Source organism: Scyliorhinus torazame, chromosome X (genome assembly GCF_047496885.1).
Source record: "Scyliorhinus torazame isolate Kashiwa2021f chromosome X, sScyTor2.1, whole genome shotgun sequence".
In the NCBI taxonomy this organism is placed as follows: domain Eukaryota; kingdom Metazoa; phylum Chordata; class Chondrichthyes; order Carcharhiniformes; family Scyliorhinidae; genus Scyliorhinus; species Scyliorhinus torazame.
The window spans coordinates 28,197,260-28,215,837 of record NC_092738.1 but is presented as its reverse complement, the minus strand read 5'-3'; the positions used below and the strand labels follow the sequence as shown (position 1 = coordinate 28,215,837).

At 44.9% G+C, this 18,578-nt stretch overlaps 1 protein-coding gene and 1 long non-coding RNA gene across 5 annotated transcripts in view; one reads left to right on the top strand and one right to left on the bottom strand.

Annotated features, from left to right (window-relative positions):
* The window catches only part of mcrs1 (microspherule protein 1), a 30,802-nt gene extending 24,101 nt beyond the window's left edge, over positions 1–6,701 (bottom strand). For 2 of the 3 annotated variants that reach the window (XM_072493886.1, XM_072493887.1), the window contains exons 1-3: positions 6,596–6,701; positions 3,110–3,247; positions 1,153–1,300 (exon numbers count right to left, since the gene is read on the bottom strand). In XM_072493886.1, coding sequence (XP_072349987.1) covers positions 1,153–1,300; positions 3,110–3,173 — 212 coding nt within the window. In that variant the 5' untranslated portion in view covers positions 3,174–3,247; positions 6,596–6,701. The remainder of the gene's footprint in view (positions 1–1,152; positions 1,301–3,109; positions 3,248–6,595) is intronic. The other variant, XM_072493888.1, reaches the window with a different exon arrangement.
* Positions 6,702–6,878: 177 nt separating this feature from the next.
* Positions 6,879–18,385, top strand: LOC140405452 (uncharacterized). 2 transcript variants are annotated; one of them, XR_011938613.1, is made up of 3 exons: positions 6,879–6,906; positions 13,321–13,383; positions 18,044–18,385. It is a non-coding gene; the product is annotated as an uncharacterized lncRNA (long non-coding RNA). The 2 variants fall into 2 exon arrangements; XR_011938612.1 differs by lacking the exon at positions 6,879–6,906 and adding an exon at positions 7,601–8,084.
* Positions 18,386–18,578: the final 193 nt, after the last annotated feature.

Genomic DNA, 18,578 nt, shown 5'->3' with positions numbered 1-18,578 from the left:
AGTGCAGAAGGAGGCCATTCGCCCATCGAGTCTGCACCGACCCACTTAAGCCCTCACTTCCACCCTATACCCGTAATCTAATAACCCCACCTAACCTTTTTGGACACGAAGGGCAATTTATCATGGCCAATCCACCTAACCTGCACGTCTTTGTAGCGATTAAAATCTTTTTGTCTCCCTTTTTAAAAATATTTATAGTAACCAATTTTTTTTTTCCCAATTAAGGAGCAATTTAGCGTGGCCAATCCACCTACCCTGCACATCTTTGGGTTGTGGGGGTGAGACCCACGCAGACACGGGAGAACGTGCAGCAATTAAAATCTGAACTATTGTCAAAGAAATAAATTGCTCCCAACTTTACATTTACATCTGGAGATCTCAGTAACGCATTGGCCAAGAGTACGATCGCTTCAACTCAAGATGGAGTTTGAATCCAGTCCAAACTGGTGCAAAGGCACTCTCTCCGTCAAGATAGAAACATCAAACAACTTAGGGTGCAGGAGGATGACATTCAGCAACGCGGACTGTCGTATGAATTGGTTTGAAGCAGTCTCACTCCAATCCCTAAACTGTGAATCTAAAGTGAAAAAGAGGGGTGGACACAGCTTCGGAGTTTGAAATTCTCATCAGTTAATTCCCCCAATAAACATTGCTATTTAGTGTGCAAACTCCGCTAGGGCGAATCGGACTAGCCCTGCATCAAAAGGGTCTATCAGTCAAGGCTCACTGGTATATTATCGATCCTAGTTTGATACTCCATTTATACTATGAAAAAAGTCTAAGGAAAATGCTCGGCTGCAGACACTTCAATCGTGCAAGTGAGATTGTGTAGACACCTTACTAGGTGTAGATCATCATCTCCCGGGGTGACTTCAAAGTCCAACGAAATGGCCACCACTACCACCATGAGACACTGTCAAACCTCAATTGGGATTTGGGAGTGACTGCTCATGGATAATCTAGTATCTTGGCCAACTCCAGTACTCAGAACTCCACCCCACACCAGAAACAGAATTCCAGGCATCAAGTGAGGGGCAACACATATTGTAGAGAACCACTTCAAGTAGAAGTAGCACTGGAATATAAATGATGTGGAAATAAAAGATCTGGCGGGCGAGCAGAAGATACAGATCATTTCCACCCTTGCATTACCTGGATGAGCTTCTGCGTTTGGGAAGTAGGCTGAAAGCTTGAGTTGCAGTGCGTTTCTGTGCCGAGGGGGACTGGTCCCCATCAGATCTCCCCACAGAGCCTGTCGACATAAGCCTTGTCCCAAAAGCACTCAGTGCACACTGATCAGCTTGACAAAGAAAAGAGAAAGCATTGCTCATTATTTCATGACAAAATGTATCAGATTTACTATCCATGTGTTCTACTGTACAGCTAGGCAGCAAAATGTAATTAATCATTTCAATGACTTCTGCATTGTCCTAAAGTACACACTATCTACACTGAATGCAATCAAGCCTGTTAGCTCAAGTGATTTCAGTCTTTCATTCAAAGATGTTTGTTTTGCCAAACCTCTCCACGTCATCTCCTGAAAGTTGACCATTGCTGCGGTATAGTTCTATAGGCACCAGATGCCCACTGTTGCTTCATTCACAAGTGGCCTTTATTTAGATGTGAGCCTTGACAGCAAGTGTCAGAAGATTATTTGACTGCAGGATGAGTGAGATCCAGAGAATGACATTCAAGCCCAACCTTTTAACATCGTCCAGCAGCATCAGGGATCATTTGAATACAAATTGTCAGGAGAGAGATAGAGAGAGCTTCCTATCCCTCACCAAAGGGCAGCTTTTGCAACACCCCTTCACTGATACCCAACCAACAATCAGCTATTGCAGCACACAAAGCAGAGACTGAATCTGGGACCAGTTGGCAGATTGCATTTTTGAGAGAGATGCAGCAGAATGGATTACAGGAATTGACCCCTTGTTATTTCAAGAAAGAAACAAAAACAGCAGCAAATCTGGAAGAATGACTTCAAACGTTTGAAAAAGAGTCTTCCATTTTCATTAAAGGCAGATCCAAAATGGTGGAAGAAAGTCTTCATTAAATTGGCAAGAATTCCCAAATAAAATCACGGGGAAAGCTAACAGCAGGAAGATGGCTAATATCCCATTACATCCACTGCAAATCATGAAGGGACCACTTATGAAAAGACTGTGGCTTCGGTCCACACCAACCCCATTTAATGAGACAATAGAAAAACATTTGTTAGAATCCATGAATAACTCACTCCACGGAGAAAATTATTGGGAGCAGTGGTGAGCAGAGGCCACTTATGGCTCAACGGTAAGCAAAATAATCAAGACTTTGTGCAGATCACTGCCACATATCTCCAGTCACTTCCTCCCTGTCCCCTCAATGTTGCCTCAAAGCATCAGGCATAATTTTTCTCACCCAAAAGGTCTCACTTCATCAGAGACTAAGCTATGAGATAAAGTCATGAGAAATAGGAGCACCTCAAGTCTGCTCCAACATGTTTTCAAACACGTTTTCCTCATCTCAATCCAAAATGATCGGCCCCTTACCAGTGTTCCAGACTCTCTGGCCAGGGGAACCTTGCGTCGAACCTGTCAGAATTTGCGTCGAACCTAGTCAGAATTTTATGTTACAGAGATCAGCTCACATTCTTCTAAATTCCAGAGAGCATAGGCTAGGCCCGTTCCACTCAATATCTCTGCATCCCAGACCTTGTGCACACACAGACTTTCCATTCGGGGGTGAACTGGATTGCAAGTGAGCAGGATCCCTGGCTTATTTCTTTCGCCTTCCTCACTAAAAGGATGTTGAGGGCAATTGTCACTTCACCCACTGTAGTTCAATCCGAGATAAGATATCTCAGCATAGGGGGAGGATCGAACCATTCATAGCAGGCAGATACATTCTTAAACTGAGACATTAGGAGGATTCTCAAGTGGAGAGTTATGGATTAGCATTAGCAGAGCCCAGGGAACAGAAGCTGGCTCCCTCTCAGTCCAAGTGGGAAAATCCATGCAACTAAAATATGGGGGGGGCGGGGGGGGGGGGGGGGGGGGGGTGAGGGAGAAATAGCAGTATTCCATAATGTTCCCAACCTCCACACCAAGCACTTCATATACAATACCTTTATCTAAACTTCTTCCCTCCAGAGAGCTATTCTGACCAGCCGAAGAAGAATGGCTCATCATCTGTGGCAGCGAGATACAATCAAAGTACGAGGCTTCCCATGCACAGCTGTCTCATTGATCAAAAGTTTATAGTTCTGTAAAACAAAATTTTTAAAACACTGAAACCCTGTGCCTCCGGCAAGTTCACCTTGCTTTGCTTTCTAACTTGGGAGTTCTGTCTGTCCTGCCTTTTTAAAACACCTGACTAAAGATAACCTCTACAGTTTCCAGCAACCTCTACAGTTTCCAGCACTTTTCCACCCGTCCGGCTTTTTATGCTTCAGCTCCAGTACAGATTAGAGTCATAAGCAGTTGACTGGAGATAGATTGTTGTTAACTGTGCTCTGCATCTAGTGAGAAGGAGCTCCATTGTAGCTGTGTTTTGACACCCTGTAGAGCTCCTTCCCACCAAGCATGAATCTAATATTTAAAATAGTGGAAAAGAGCAACCAGGAGTACCCATTTTAAAAAGATCAAAAAAGTATAGAAAATTCCGCAAGAGGTACAATTCTCCAGGAGTGCCCAAGTTTTGCAAGGGATCAAAATTATACTGTGGGCATCATGGTGGCACAGTGCTGAGCACTGCTGCCTCATGGCGCCAAAGAACCGGGTTCAATCCCGGCCCCCCGTCAGTGTGAAGTTTGCACATTGTCCCCGTGTATGCGTGGGTCTCACCCCCACAACCCAAAAAAAGATGTGCAGGGTAGGTGAACTGGGCACACTAAATTTCCCCTTAATTGGAAAAAAAGAATTGGGTACTTTAAATTTATTTTAAAATTACACTGTACCCAGTTAAACTAACAGTGGGTAGCTATGGGCTAGAAGTCACCTTGCAACCTGCGTGCACAGGGCTTTGATCTTTAACTGACTCTAGCACCTTCACAAACCACTACAGGTTATTAAATGAATTAGTTTGTGAAAACAGCTCGTGATCTCGGTCTCTACCTATTCTCAAACACAAAAGCGTCACTTCAACAGGTCAGTTGTACAATGGTAATTTCTTTCTCCTGGAGCAGAGGCTGAAACACTGGACCTTGGCCTTTCTTACTGAAGAGCAATTTGCTAGTTTACTGCAATTGGTTTCTTTCACAAATGGGAAAGGCTCAGCATACCCAAGAAAAGCTAGGGTGATTTTTGTTGCTCCAACTAGTTTGGTTCCCAAGGTTACCCATTTTTCAATTTGGCCACTGAGCCCACACAAGTAGCCATGGCTAAGTTTTTTTTCAAATAATAAGGATGATGGCTCATGTGGAGCTCATTGGGCCAAATGGCTTATTTGCAAACGTTATGTAATTCCATGTGAGGTGGCTGAATTTAGGAGTAGAAAGATTTGTTCAAATCCACTGTGCTTAGATGACGCAATGTTTCAGTTAATGCTAGTGGGTCACGTAAAAATGTTATTTCACAAAAAATGAGACATTCATTTGCAAGTTTTGTCCATTTTTTAAAATAAATTTAGAGTACCCAATTACTTTTCTCCTCCCCCCCCCAATAATTAAGGTGCAATTTGGCATGGCCAATCCACCTACCCTGCACATCTTTTTGGGTTGTGAGGGTGAGACCCACGCAGACATAGGAAGAATGTGCAAAGTCCACACAGACAGTGACTCAGGTCCTCAGCGCCATGAGGCAGCAGTGCTAACCACCACACGTTTAGTTCATGATGGTGCAGGTCATTAGACGGCGAACACAGAAATTTTAAAACATAAACCTTCTGTTCTGATGAAAGACTGATGCCGTTTATTCTGCTCTGCCCATCAAGAGCACGTGATTGCACACACTTCCATATATTTCCCCCCTCCTGAAGGTGCCATGGCTGGGTATGGCTCCCCGAGCACTGGTAGTACTTTGATTTGAGCCTCCCACTTTTTTGATGCTAAGGCCAGGACCACTCCAGGACTTCAGCACCTGGGCAGAGAATGATTATTCAATTTGACGGTTTAGCTGTAGAAAATTGCAGATCATCCAATTTGAAAAAGCAGAACGGCAACAGAGGCAGCGGAGGGATCGAGAGTGGTAATGGAAAGGTAGACCAAAATGCGATCAGTGGGCATGACCCCAGGAGAAAGGAGACCAATGATCGGTCCTTGCTGGACTCTGGATGCAATGCTAGCAGGGCAAGAAGAGAATGCAGTAGATGCTCTGGCTCCAATCAGATGGGAAAGAACAAAAGCAAGATAGGGCAGGTCCACCAAGATGGACAATGGAGAGATGTTGAAGGAGGATGGTTTGGCTAACAGTCTCAAAAACTGCAGGGAGATGGTGAAAGAGGACAATTGGTAATTTCCTCATGGTAGTTAAGAGAGAGAATGTTCCTTGTGACTTTGGTTGGTCTGTTCTGGTTTGATTATAACATGTGGAAATCCCATTTGGCAAAGACTCTGGTCTGTTAATTTAAGAATCCTGTAAAATCAGTAAAGCCTCAAGATCACATCATACTCCCAGAAAAACAGCGGAATAGAATGGTGTTTGGGTTACAAACACATCATCTATTTTATGCATCAACTTGTATTAGAACACTATCTAGCTCAGCACCAATGCATCACTATAAAAACTGTAGTGATCCCAACAACATTGCAGTCATTCCAAACACAAGGCATGACACATCTTTAAACTCAGCCAAAAAACTGTAACCTGTTGTTGGAACAATGGCACAAATCAGTCAGGTTAACTCATTCAGCCTAATTGTTTACAACAGAGAAGAATCCAGCTGCAACGTAACCAGGGTGCCCAATTAGTTAGTCTTTATTATTGTCAAGTAGGCTTACACCGCAATTAAGTTACTGTGAAAAGCCCCAAGTCACCACGTTCCAGCACCTGTTCGGGTGCACAGAGGGAGAATTCAGAATGGCCAATTCACCTAACAAGCACATCTTTCGGGACCGGTGGGAGGAAACCGGAGCACCCGGAGGAAACCCACGCAGACACGAGGAGAACGTGCAGACTCCGCACAGACAGTGACCCAAGCCGGGAATCGAACCTGGGACCCTGGAGCTGTGAAGCAACGGTGCTAACCACTGTGCTGCCCCACATTGTTCATTGGGTAAATTCACAAGTTCTGTGGTACCAGCCAAAGAACAGAAAGATCTCAAGTGTGATCGTCTGTCAGTAGCAGATGGACAATATTGCTGCAGTGGATGGAAGCTACATGGGCGCAGACAATGGGAGACGGCAGAAGCAGTCTGAACTGCAGAGCCCCTCACAATCAAATAGCACACCACGTAGTGGAGGCTCACGTGAGAAACGACCACAAGTTTACACTGCAGCACTCGGACTTGCAATCTTTGAGGAGTGTGGAGGAAAGAAAATGAGCAGGAGCTGGTGAAGGAAACACGCAATGTTTATCACTGCATAAAAACGGACGCTGACCCGGAAAGTTACTAAAAGACACGAAAGATCGGGCAGCTCGAAAGCCACCACTCGATTCTCTCGCAATCACTCACTTGGCGCGAAAACAAGGCCGTGTCCGAATCCCGCACGGAAAACTCGCCCGTTTCCCGCAGCTTCACCCAGGCCCCAAACTTAACCGAAGGCGACAACGCAAACACTTCCGGGTCAGAGCACCACGGTGACTACAATTTTCTTTCCTGATCGTTTATTTCGATCTTGTGCGTGTTGATTTACTCAGAGGAACGTTCAATAGTTAGAATAATTCATAAAATTATTATAATATTATCGGGGGAAAAAAGTTAAGATGGATCATTTCCGGGTCACGCCCAAGGCGGTCTCTTCCTTCAGGCGGGAGGTTAATAATGTACGTTTTGTCTCTCAGGACCATATCGGAAGTTTTTTTTTCAAGACTAGTCCCTTTAAACTGGACGTATTGTTGGGCACCTGCTTTTGTTATTCAGAAGCATAAAGTCAGATTCCTTCATTGAATGACGTAGGCACAGAAAGAGGCCATTCTGTCTGTCATGCCTGTGCTAGCTCTCTCTGAAAGAGTTTTCCAATTAACCCTACTCCCCTGCTCTTGAAATGAAATGAAAATTGCTTATTGTCACAAGTAAGCTTCAATGAAGTTACTGTGAAAAGCCCCTAATCGCCACATTCCGGCGCCTGTTCGGGGAGGCCGGTACAGGAATTGAACCGTGCTGCTGGCCTGCCTTGGTCTGCTTTAAAAGCTAGTATGGGTCACATCGAAACAAACCTGTTGGACTTTAACCTGGTGTTGTAAGACTTCGTACTGTCCTTAAAAGCTAGTGATTTAGCCCAGTGTGCTAAACTAGCTCTTTCCCCACAGTGTGTGAATTCCCCCCCCCCCCCCCCCAAGTATATATACAGTTCACTTTTCACAATTACTATTTTAATTTGCCCTTTCAAGCAGTGCATTCCAAATGAAAAAAGTTCAAATGTTTCCTCATGTCGCCCCTAGTTATTTTACCAATCCCCCTTCAATCTGTGTCCTCTGGTTACTGACCTTTCTTAAATAAGGGTTTCAACGCTTCAGGTGTTGATTTTGCTTCAGTTGGTAGGATGCTCGCCTCCAATTGTGGATTCAAGCCCCACTCAAGAGACTTCAGCACAAAATCCAGGCTGACACGGAGGGTGTATACTGCACTGTCTTTCGGGTGACGTTAAACCAAGGCCCCATTTGTTCTCTCAGGTGGACATCAAAGGTCCTGTGGCAATATTCAAAGGAGAACTGGGGGTTTCTCCCTGGTGTTGGAGAGTCTCCCTCACAACCAAGATCTAAAAGGCAATTTGTAAATTGGCTGACTGGTTTCCTCCATTAGACCAGTGATTACACGTCAAAAGCATTTAATTGACTGTGAAGCACATTCTAAAGTTGTGAAAGACTATATGAATACAGGTTTTTATACTTGGAATCTATCCTGATTACTTATTTGTTTTTTATACTGTTATTTTACAGGAGGTTGTCATGATCCGTGTATCCAACTTTGGGATGGACAGTCGCATATTGAATTTGAAAATGTGATTTTTAACAAGTCATAGAAGCATAGAAACTAGGAGCAGGAGGAGGCCATTCAGCCATTTGAGCCTGCACCACCATTCATTATTGTCATAACCCACACGGAGAAACCATCACTGATCTCCCTATAATTCGAATAGTTTGGATGGGGCTGTTTTTATCCAGTGTGTGCAGGAGGGTTTCCTCACACAATATGTGGATAGACCGACAAGAGGCGGGGCCACATTGGATTTGGTACTGGGTAATGAACTGGGGCCAAGTGTTAGATTTGGTTGTGGGAGAGCACTTTGGAGATAGTGACCACAATTTGGTGATTTTCAGTATAGCAATGGAGAGGGATAGGAACATACAGCAGGGTAAGGTTTATAACTGGGGGAAGGGTAATTATGATACGATTAGGCAAGAATTGGGGAGCATAAGATGGAAACAGGAACTGTCAGGAATAGGCACAATTGAGATGTGGAGCTTGTTCAAGGAGCAAATACTGCGTTTCCTTGATATGTATGTCCCTGTCAGGCAGGGAGGAAATGGTCGAGTGAGGGAACCATGGTTTACAACAATGAATGTCTTGTCAAGAGGAAGAAGGGGGCTTATGTAAGGATGAGAAAACAAGGTTCAGTTAGGGCACTTGAGGGATACAAGATAGCTAGGAAGGAGCTCAAGAAAGGGGGCATGAGAAGTCCTTGGCGGGTAGGATCAAGGAAAACCCCAAGGCTTTTTACACGTATGTGAGGAATAAAAGAATGACCAAGGTGAAGTTAGGGCCGGTCAAGGGCAGTAGTGGGAACGTGTGCATGGAGTCTGAAGATATAGGAGAGGCCCTAAATGAATACTTTTCTTCAGTGTTCACAAAGGAGAGGGGCTATGTTGTTGAGGAGGATAGTGCGATGTAGGCTGGAGGAGGTAGATATTCGGAAGGAAGATGTGTTAGAAATTTTGAGAAGCCTGAGGATAGATAAGTCCCCTGGGCCTGATGGAATATATCCTAGGATTCTTTGGGAGGCGAGGGATGAGATTGCAGAGCCTTTGACTTTGATCTTTATGTCCTCACTGTCTACAGGAATAGTGCCAGAAGACTGGAGAGAGGCGAATGTTGTCCCCTTGTTCAAGAAAGGGAATAGGTATACCCTGGGAATTATAGGCCGGTTAGTCTCACTTCGGTCATAGGTAAATTATTGGAAAGGGTCCTGAGGGATAGGATTTATAATCATTTGGAAAGACACAGCTTAATCCAGGATAGTCAGCACGGATTTGTGAGGGGTAAGTCTTGCCTCACAAGTTCGATTGTATTCTTTGAGGAGGTAACTAAGTACATAGATGAAGGTAGAGCAGTTGATGTCGTATACATGGATTTTAGTAAGGCGTTTGATAAGGTGCCCCATGGTCGGCTCATGCAGAAAGTAAGGAGGCATGGTACAGAGGGAAATTTGGCTGATTGGATCAGTAACTGGCTATCACATAGAAGACAGAGGGTGGTGGTAGATGGTCAATTTTCATCCTGGAGCCCAGTCACCAGCGGTGTACCACAGGGATCAGTGCTGGGTCCTCTGCTTTTGGGATTTTTATCAATGAAGTGGATGATGGAGTTGAAGGTTGGGTTAGTAAATTTGCTGATGGCACCAAGATTGGTGGAGTAGTGGATAATGTGGAGGGCTGTTGTAGGCTGCAAAGACACATTGATAGGATGCAGAGCTGGGCTGAAAAGTGGCAGATGGAGTTTAACCCTGATAAGTGTGAGGTGATTCATTTTGGTAGGACAAATTTGAATGCGGATGGCAGGGTTCTGAGGAATGTGGAGGAGCAGAGAAAACTCGGAGTTCATGTCCATAGATCTCTGAAAGTTGCTACCCAAGTGGATAGAGCCGTGAAGAAAGCCAATAGTGTGTTAGCATTTATTAACAGGGGGATTGAGTTTAAGAGCAGTGAGGTTATGCTGCAACTGTACAAGACCTTGGTTAGGCCACATTTGGAGTATTGTGTGCAGTTCTGGTCACCTCATTATAGGAAGGATGTGGAAGCATTGGAAAGGGTGCAAAGGAGATTTACCGGATGCTGTCCTGGATTGGAGGGTAGGTCTTATGAGGAAAGGTTGAGGGAGCCAGGGCTTTTCTCATTGGAGCGAAGGAGGATGAGAGGTGACTTAATTGAGGTGTGTAAGGTGATGAGAGGGATAAATAGAGTGGACGTTCAGCAACGTTTTCCTCGGGTGGATGTAGCTGTTACAAGGGGGCATAACTATAAGGTTCATGGTGGAAGATATAGGAAGGATGTCAGAGGTAGATTCTTTACTCAGAGTGGTTGGGGCGTGGAACGAACTCCCAGCTATGGTAGTGGAGTCGGACACTTGAGGAACTTTCAAGCGGTTATTGGAAAGGCATATGGAGTGCACTAGAATGATTGGGAGTAGGCTGATTCGATCTTAGTTTCAGACTAGTTCGGCACAACATCGTGGGCCGAAGGGCCTGTACTGTGTTGTACAGTTCTGTGTTCTATGTTCCCTGTGGGACTTGTGGAGTACGAGCTCCCCAAATAGGAGGCCACCCGCCTGAGGCTCATTATGTATTGATATAAAAGCTGACACAAAGCAGGGCCTAGACAAACGATTCCTCCCAGTAAAGATTGTACTGGGAGCGAGATGCTGCTTTATGCAGAACTTTGTATATAGTTAAAATAAATTAATGTTTAATTTTCGCCTGCTTCCTCAAATTACTAAAATTATGATCAATAACCTAATCCCACTGCCCACCAACCCCCCATACCCTTTGATCCCCTTTGCCCCAAGTGCTATATCTAACTGCTTCTTGAAAACATACAATGTTTTGGCCAAATGTGATTATTTTGCACTGATCACAAAATGTAATAGACTCAAACTTAGTGTATGGTCTTTACCGCATTTTATGTTCTTCCTGTCACCTCACTTAAGTATAGAATGTCAACAAGAAGCTGGGAGTTTGCTCGGCAGCACGGTGGCGCAGTGGTTAGCGCTGCTGCCTCACGGCGTCGAGGTCCCAGGTTCACTCCCGGCTCTGGGTCACTGTCCATGTGGAGTTTGCACATTCTCCCCGTGTCAGCGTGGGTTTCACCCCCACAACCCAAAGATGTGCAGGGTAGGTGGATTGGCCACGCTAAATTGCCCCTTAATTGGAAAAAATGAATTGGGTACTCAAAATTTATTTTTAAAAAAGAAGCTGGGAGTTTGCTGTTGGTTTTGGTTTAGCAGACTGTGGCTCACTAAATTTTTTTTAAAATATATTTATTAAAGTTTTTAACACAATTTTTCTCCCTTACAAACAATAACCCCCCCCCCCCCCCCCCGTAACAAAAAAAAAAACGAGAAATCACGCGGAGCAAGATATATACATGGCAAAATAGTATATTTAATTGGCTTTGTACACTGGCTCTCTCCCGTACGTGCCAGTTTCCCCGACTCTTCATGTTATCTCTTGCTCATCCACCCTCCCAGGCAGCTCTCTCTCCTCCTCCTCTCTCTCTCTCTCCCTCTCTCTCTCTCTCTCTCTCTCTCTCTCTCTCTCTCCTCCTCCTGTTGCTGGTTGCTGCTGCTGCTGACCGACCTTCCTCTAACGCGAGATAGTCTTGGAACGGTTGCCACCGCCTGTAGAACCCTTGCGCAGACCCTCTCAAGGCGAACTTAATCCTCTCCAACTTTATGAACCCAGCCATATCGTTTATCCAGGCCTCCACGCTGGGGGGCTTCGCCTTCTTCCACATTAGCAAGATCCTTCGCCGGGCTACTAGGGACGCAAAGGCCAGAATGCCGGCCTCTTTCGCCTCCTGCACTCCCGGTTCGTCCACTACTCCAAATATTGCTAGCCCCAGCTTGGCTTGACCCGGACTTTCACCACCTGAGATATTGCTCCCGCCACTCCTCTCCAGAATCCCTCCAGTGCCGGGCATGACCAAAACATATGGACATGGTTCGCCGGGTTCCCTGAGCACCTTCCACATCTGTCCTCTACCCCAAAGAACCTGCTCAACCTCGCCCCTGTCAAGTGAGCTCTGTGAACCACCTTAATTTGTATCAGGCTGAGCCTGGCACACGGGGAGGAGGAATTAACCCTACCCAGGGCATCAGCCCACAGACCTTCCTCGATCTCCTACCCCAGCTCCTCCTCCCATTTACCCTTCAACTCTTCTGCTAGCGCTTCCCCCTCTTCTTTCATCTCCTGGTGTATTGCCGACACCTTGCCCTCCCCGACCCATGCCCCCGAGATCACCCTGTCTTGAATTTCTTGTGCCGGGAACAACGGGAATTCCCTGACCTGTCACCTCACAAAAGCCCTCACCTGCATATATCTAAAGGCATTTCCCGGGGGTAACTCAAACTTCTTCTCTAGTGCCCCTAGCTGGGGCTCACTAATACAGAACTTCAGGATTTTTAGTCTTAATTTTAAAATGTTTTCCTTTGTTCAAATCCCTCCATTATCTCTGCAACCAACCCTCTGTGGTCTGTGTGCCTTCAGTTCCTGTGCAGAGGCTGTTGGTCATGCCTTCAGCTGCCCAGGACCGAAGCTCTGTAATTTCCTCTTTAATCTCACCTCTCACCCATCCCAATGTATCCTTCTTTGGCTTAGTGTCAATTTGTGTCTGATGGCACACCCTTGAAGCACTTGGGACATTTTGATGCATTGTCTGGGGTTTGAACGCAAGATATAAGAATTTCAGGAGAATTCAAAATTCCTCTGAAATGTAAAAAACAAATAAAAAAGCTGCAGGATGAACCTTGAAGAAAGATCTACATCAAATGATCTCCCAGAATGTGATTTCCTGCCCTTGGTATCTTTTCTCACTTGGAATATAAGCATTCTATATATAATGGCTGGGAATAAGCGAAATGCAAAGAGGGTCAGGGCTGCTAATTGTACCTGTACAGTGGAGGGAAAAGGGAATTCAATTAGATTGAAACTAGGCCAATATGGGGCTCCTCATACATTAACTTTCCTAATTGGGCTGATAAATAGGGGCTGCTATTATTCTGTTACATGGTTCCATGTGTAAGAATCACATCAAAGCAATGGTTGGATTTTTGATGATGCTTTACTAATCTAATCTCCAATGCAATAGCACATTAAATGATCCGACTAAAATTTAACATTTAGTACTTGAGAATTTGGTCCTGAATTGCTCAGTGAGCATGATTGTGAGCATTTACAATTGAGCTGTTGCTGGGTCAAGTAATTCATAGCCCGATCCAACTGTCTGTTTGACTCTTCATTGCAGATAAACCTGGAGAATTATTTGGAAATAATCAAGCATGACCGTAAATGTGAAGTCTGCTATCAGGTTTGCATTATGAATGTTTTGGAGAAGTTTGTAATCATAGAATAAAATCATAGAATACCTAGTGCGGAAGGAGGCCATTTGGCCCATCAAGTCTGCACTGACCCTCTGAAAGATTACCCTCCCCTGCCCCATCCCCATAACCCCACTTAACCTTTGGACACTAAGGGGCAATTTAGCATGGTCAATCCACCTAACCTGCACATCTTTGGACTGTGGGAGGAAACCGGGGCACCCGGAGGAAACCCACGCAGACACGGGGAGAACGTGCAGACTCCGCACAGACAGTGACCCAAGCCGGGAATCGAACCTGGGACCCTGGAGCTGTGAGGCAGCAGTGCTAACCACTGTGCCACCCATATCTGAGAGGTTCAGGGATCTTTGAAGAAAAAAAAAACTTGTAAGCTGATATTAAAATGGCTTTCTAAGGTCTGTTCCCATCTAAAAGCCCATCTCCATGGCAACGTCTATCACATGAGCCAGGTAGAAGTGCTGATAATCTATTTTCTTAACCCCCAACTCCATTCCGCCTTGGAATTAAATAGACAGTTTAATGTATAACCATTTACAAAACTTAACATTCCTAATATCTCCCTGTGACTTGGGGCCTAACAGTCCATCTACTGTCAGCACAGCTGACCCAGCCATTGTAATGTACAGAATGTTTGAGGTTTTATCAAAATTCAGTTGCTCATGTACCATTGTTGTTTGACCCTCCCTCCGCTCTGCTTAAAGTTCCCTTTTTTCAAATAAGTTGCCAATAAGTTTGGATTAGTTTCCATCCCTCTCTCTTTATTCACTGTTCCTTGGCTTAAAGAAAAAAAAATCAATTTTCAATTTACACAGGAACTAGGAGTTGCAATAGGCCATGTAGCCCACTGAGCCTGCTTCACCATTTAAACAGATCATAGCTGATCTACCTCCATGCCCCCCGCCATTTTTCCCATATCCCTTGATGTCATTAGTATCCAGAAATTGATTTCTGTCTTGAACATGCTCAATGAAATAGCCCTCTAGGGTAAAGAATTCCAAAGATTTATCATCCTGAGTGAAAAAAAACTCCGACACAACTCAGTCTCAAATGGCCTGCCCCCATTCTTTTTTAAAAATAAATTCAGAGTACCCAATTATTTTTTTTCCAATTAAGGGCCAACTTAGCATGGCCAATCCACCTACCCTGCACATCCCTGGCTGTGGGAGTCAAACCCACGCAGACACGGGGAGAATGTGCAAACTCCACACAGACAGTAACCTGGGGCCGGGACCGAACCCAGGTCCTCAGCACCGTAGGCAGCAGTGCTAACCGCTGCGCCACCGTGCCGCCTGCCCCATTCTAAGACTGTATCCCCTGCTTCTAGATTCACCAACCGGGGGAAAACATCCTACCCACATCTACCCTGTCATGCTCTGTAAGAATTTTGTAAGTTTCAATGAGATTAGCTCATTCTTCAAAACTCTCGAGAATACAGACCTAGTTTCCTCAATCTCTCGCCATACTCCAATCCCGCGTTCCCAGTGATTAGCCTGGTCAACCTCTCCCTCTATGGCAAATACATCCTCCCTCAGACAAGGAGACAAAACTGTACACAATATTCCTGATGTGGTCTCGATACCAATTCAGCAAGGCATCTTTACCCCTGCACTCAAACCCCCTTGCAATTAATGCCAACATACTATTTGCCCTCCTAATTGCTTGCTGCACCTGCATGCTAGCTTTTAGTGACTCATAAACAAGGACGTCAACACTTCCCAGCCACTCATCATTTAAACAATACTGTTTAATTTCTACTAAAATAAAGAACTTCACACTAATTTTACATTGTATTCGATCTGCCATGTTCTTGCCCATTCATTCAGCTTATCCAAACCCCCTTGAAACCTTGTTGCATCCTCACAACTCATATTCCTATCTAGTTTTGTATCATCAGAAAATAAATATTACATTTAGTCCCCACATCCTGGTAAACGTCTGTGGTCCCAGCACTGATCCTTGCGGTACCTAACAGTAATAGCCTGCCATCCTGAGATTGATCCATTTATTCCAACTGTTTTCTGTCTGTTATCAAATTTTAATTCATAGCAGGAAATTACCCCCAATCCCACGTGCTTTAATCTTGTTTACTAACCTCCTGTGTGGGACCTCAGAAAGCCTTCTGAAAATCCAAATTCAACACGTCCATTGTTTCTCCTTTATACCTGCTACAAATAACATCCGAAAAAAGTCCAGCGGGTGTGTCAATCATGATTTCATGCTGATTCATAAATTCATGCTGATTCTGCCCATGCATATAACTATATGCTAGTGATATACCAAGTGACTAGTTATGACATTTTTAGAACAGATTGTAATGTTTTCCCTACTACTATCGTCAAACTAACAGGTCTACAGTTCAGTTTATAATAATAAGAATAATCTTTATTATTGTCACAAGTAACACTGCAATGAAGTTACTGTGAAAAGCCCTTAGTCACCACATTCTAGCGCCTGTTCGGGTACACTGAGGGAGAATTCAGAATGTTCAATTCACCTAACAAGCACGTCTTTCGGGGTTGTGGGAGGAAACCGGAGCACCCGGAGGAAACCCACGCAGACACGGGGAGAATGTGCAGATTCCGCACAGACAGTGACCCAAGCCGGGAATCGAACCCGGGTCCCTGGCGCTGTGAAGCAACAGTGCTAACCACCATGCTACTGTATCACCCTCCCTTTTCTCTCCCTCACTTCAGAATAGAGTTCCATTTGCTTCTTTACAGTCTGCAGGAACCTTTCCAGAATCACCAATTTTGAAATATAGCTACTAATGCATCCACTATCTCTATAACCAGGTCCTTCAACACTCTGGGATGCAGCTCATCTGGTCCAGGAGTTTCATCAAACTATAATACAATTAAGTTTTCAAGTCCTACCTCTTTATTTTTTTTTTAATTTTCGGGACCCAATTTTTTTTTCCAATTAAGGGGCAATTTAGTGTGGCCAATCCACCTACCCTGCACATCTTTGGGTTGTGGGGGTGAGACCCACGCAGACACAGGGAGAATGTGCAAACTCCACACGACCCGGGGCCGGGATCAAACCCAGATCCTTGGCGCTGTGGGGCAGCAGTGCTAACCACTGTGCCACCGTGCCACCCTGAGTACTACCTCTTTAGTGATACTAATTTCGTCCAGTTCCACATTTTCACAAGTTCCTTGATTCCCTAGTATTTCTGGGAGATCTTAGATTTAGATTTATTGTCACATGTACCGATGTACAGTGAAAAGTATTGTTCTGCGTACAGTCCAGACAGATCGTTCCATACATGAAAAACATAGGACATACGATAAATACACAATGTAAATACATGGACATAGACATCGGGTGAAGCACACGGAGTGTGGTGCTACACAGTAGAGAAGATTGGTGGAGAGATCAGTTCAGTCCATAAGAGGGTCATTCAGGAATCTGGGGAAGAAGGTGTTTTTTAATCTGTTCGTGCATGTTCTCAGACGTTTGTATCTTCTGCCCGATGGAAGAGATTGGAAGCGCGAATAACCCGGGTGGGAGGGGTCTTTGATTAAGGCAGCGGGAGGTGTAGATATAGTCAATCGGTGGGAGGCAGGTTTGCGTGATGGACTGGGCTGTGTTCACGACTTTCTTACGGTCTTGGGCCGAGCAGTTGCCATACCAGGCTGTGATGCAGCCAGATAGGATGCTTTCTATGGTGCATCTGTAATAATTAATAAGAGTCAACGTGGACATGCCGAATTTCTGTATCTTCTTCCGTGAAGACAGTAATTCTTTAGTTTCTCTGCCATTTCCCTATTCTCCATTGTAAATTCTCTTGTCTCCAGCTATAATGGAGACAGTTTGTTCTTGCTAATCTTTTCATTTTCACATACATAAAGAAGCTTTTACAGACCACCTTTATGTTACTTGCTAGCTTGCATTCATATTCCATTTTCCCTTTCTGTATCATTTTCTTGATACAAAAACAAAAGGCAAGCGCTGTACATAATAGGATAGAAGGCAGGGGCGGCACAGTGGTTAGCACTGCTGCCTCCCGGCGCTGAGGACCGGGTTGGATCCCGGCCCCAGGTCACTTCTGTGTGGAGTTTGCACATTCTCCCCGTGTCTGCGTGGGTTTCACCCCCACCACCCAAAGATGTGCAGGGTAGGTGGATTGGCCACGCTAAATTGCCCCTTAATTCGATAAAAGGAATTGGGTACTCTAAATTTATTTTTAAAAAAGAAGGCAAGAAAGACTTAGGGCGCGATCTGCCAGCCACGCTGCATCCAAAAAGCAGTGTGCCGCAGAACAGTGTGGCCGGTAAATGACGGGAGACTCCGCAACAGTGCTAACTCTACCGGCTGGCCATTAAAATCCCACCAGGACAGCTGAGGAATTTGAATTAGATTAATGAAATAAATCTAGAATTTAAAAGTTGCTGACTACCCCGATTGATGTAAAATCCCATCTGGTTCACTAATGTCCTTTAGGGGAGGAAATCTGCCGTCCTGACTTGGCCGATATATGACTCCAGCGCCACAGGTGTGTTTGACTCTGAACAGCCCCCTGAAAAGGCCTAAAACTGGTATAACACTTGCAGTGAGGCAACAAGCCAGCTGATTACCACAATCATAAGGGCAATGAATAATAATAGTCTTTATTATTGTCACAAATAGGTTTACATTAACACTGCAATGATGTTACTGTGAAAATCCCCTAGTCGCCACATTCCGGCGCCTGTTCAGCTACACTGAGGGAGAATTCAAAATGTCCAATTCACCCAACAGCACGTCTTTTGGGACTTGTGGGAGGAAACCGGAACACCCGGAGGAAATCCACGCAGACGCAGGGAGAATGTGCAGATTCCACACAGACAGTGACCCAAGCCAGGAATCGAACCTGGGACGCTGGCGCTGTGAAGCAACAATGCTCACCACTGTACTAGAAGGATGGACTATAAATGCTGGAGTTGCCAGCAACACCCTCTTCCTGTGAATGAATAAAAACACCTTAATGTATGGGGCTGGCAATGAAGTCTTTAGATGTCCCAACACCATTACTTTAACACAGATCAGAAAAGTCAGGCTTGACTGACAACAAGCTAATGGATCATGAAAGGTATATTAAAGCCAAGCCTATTCCTGTCATACTGGTGAGAAGGACTGGTCTCAGTACCAGAGTGACTGCTACATTTGCTTACCATTTGGGGGA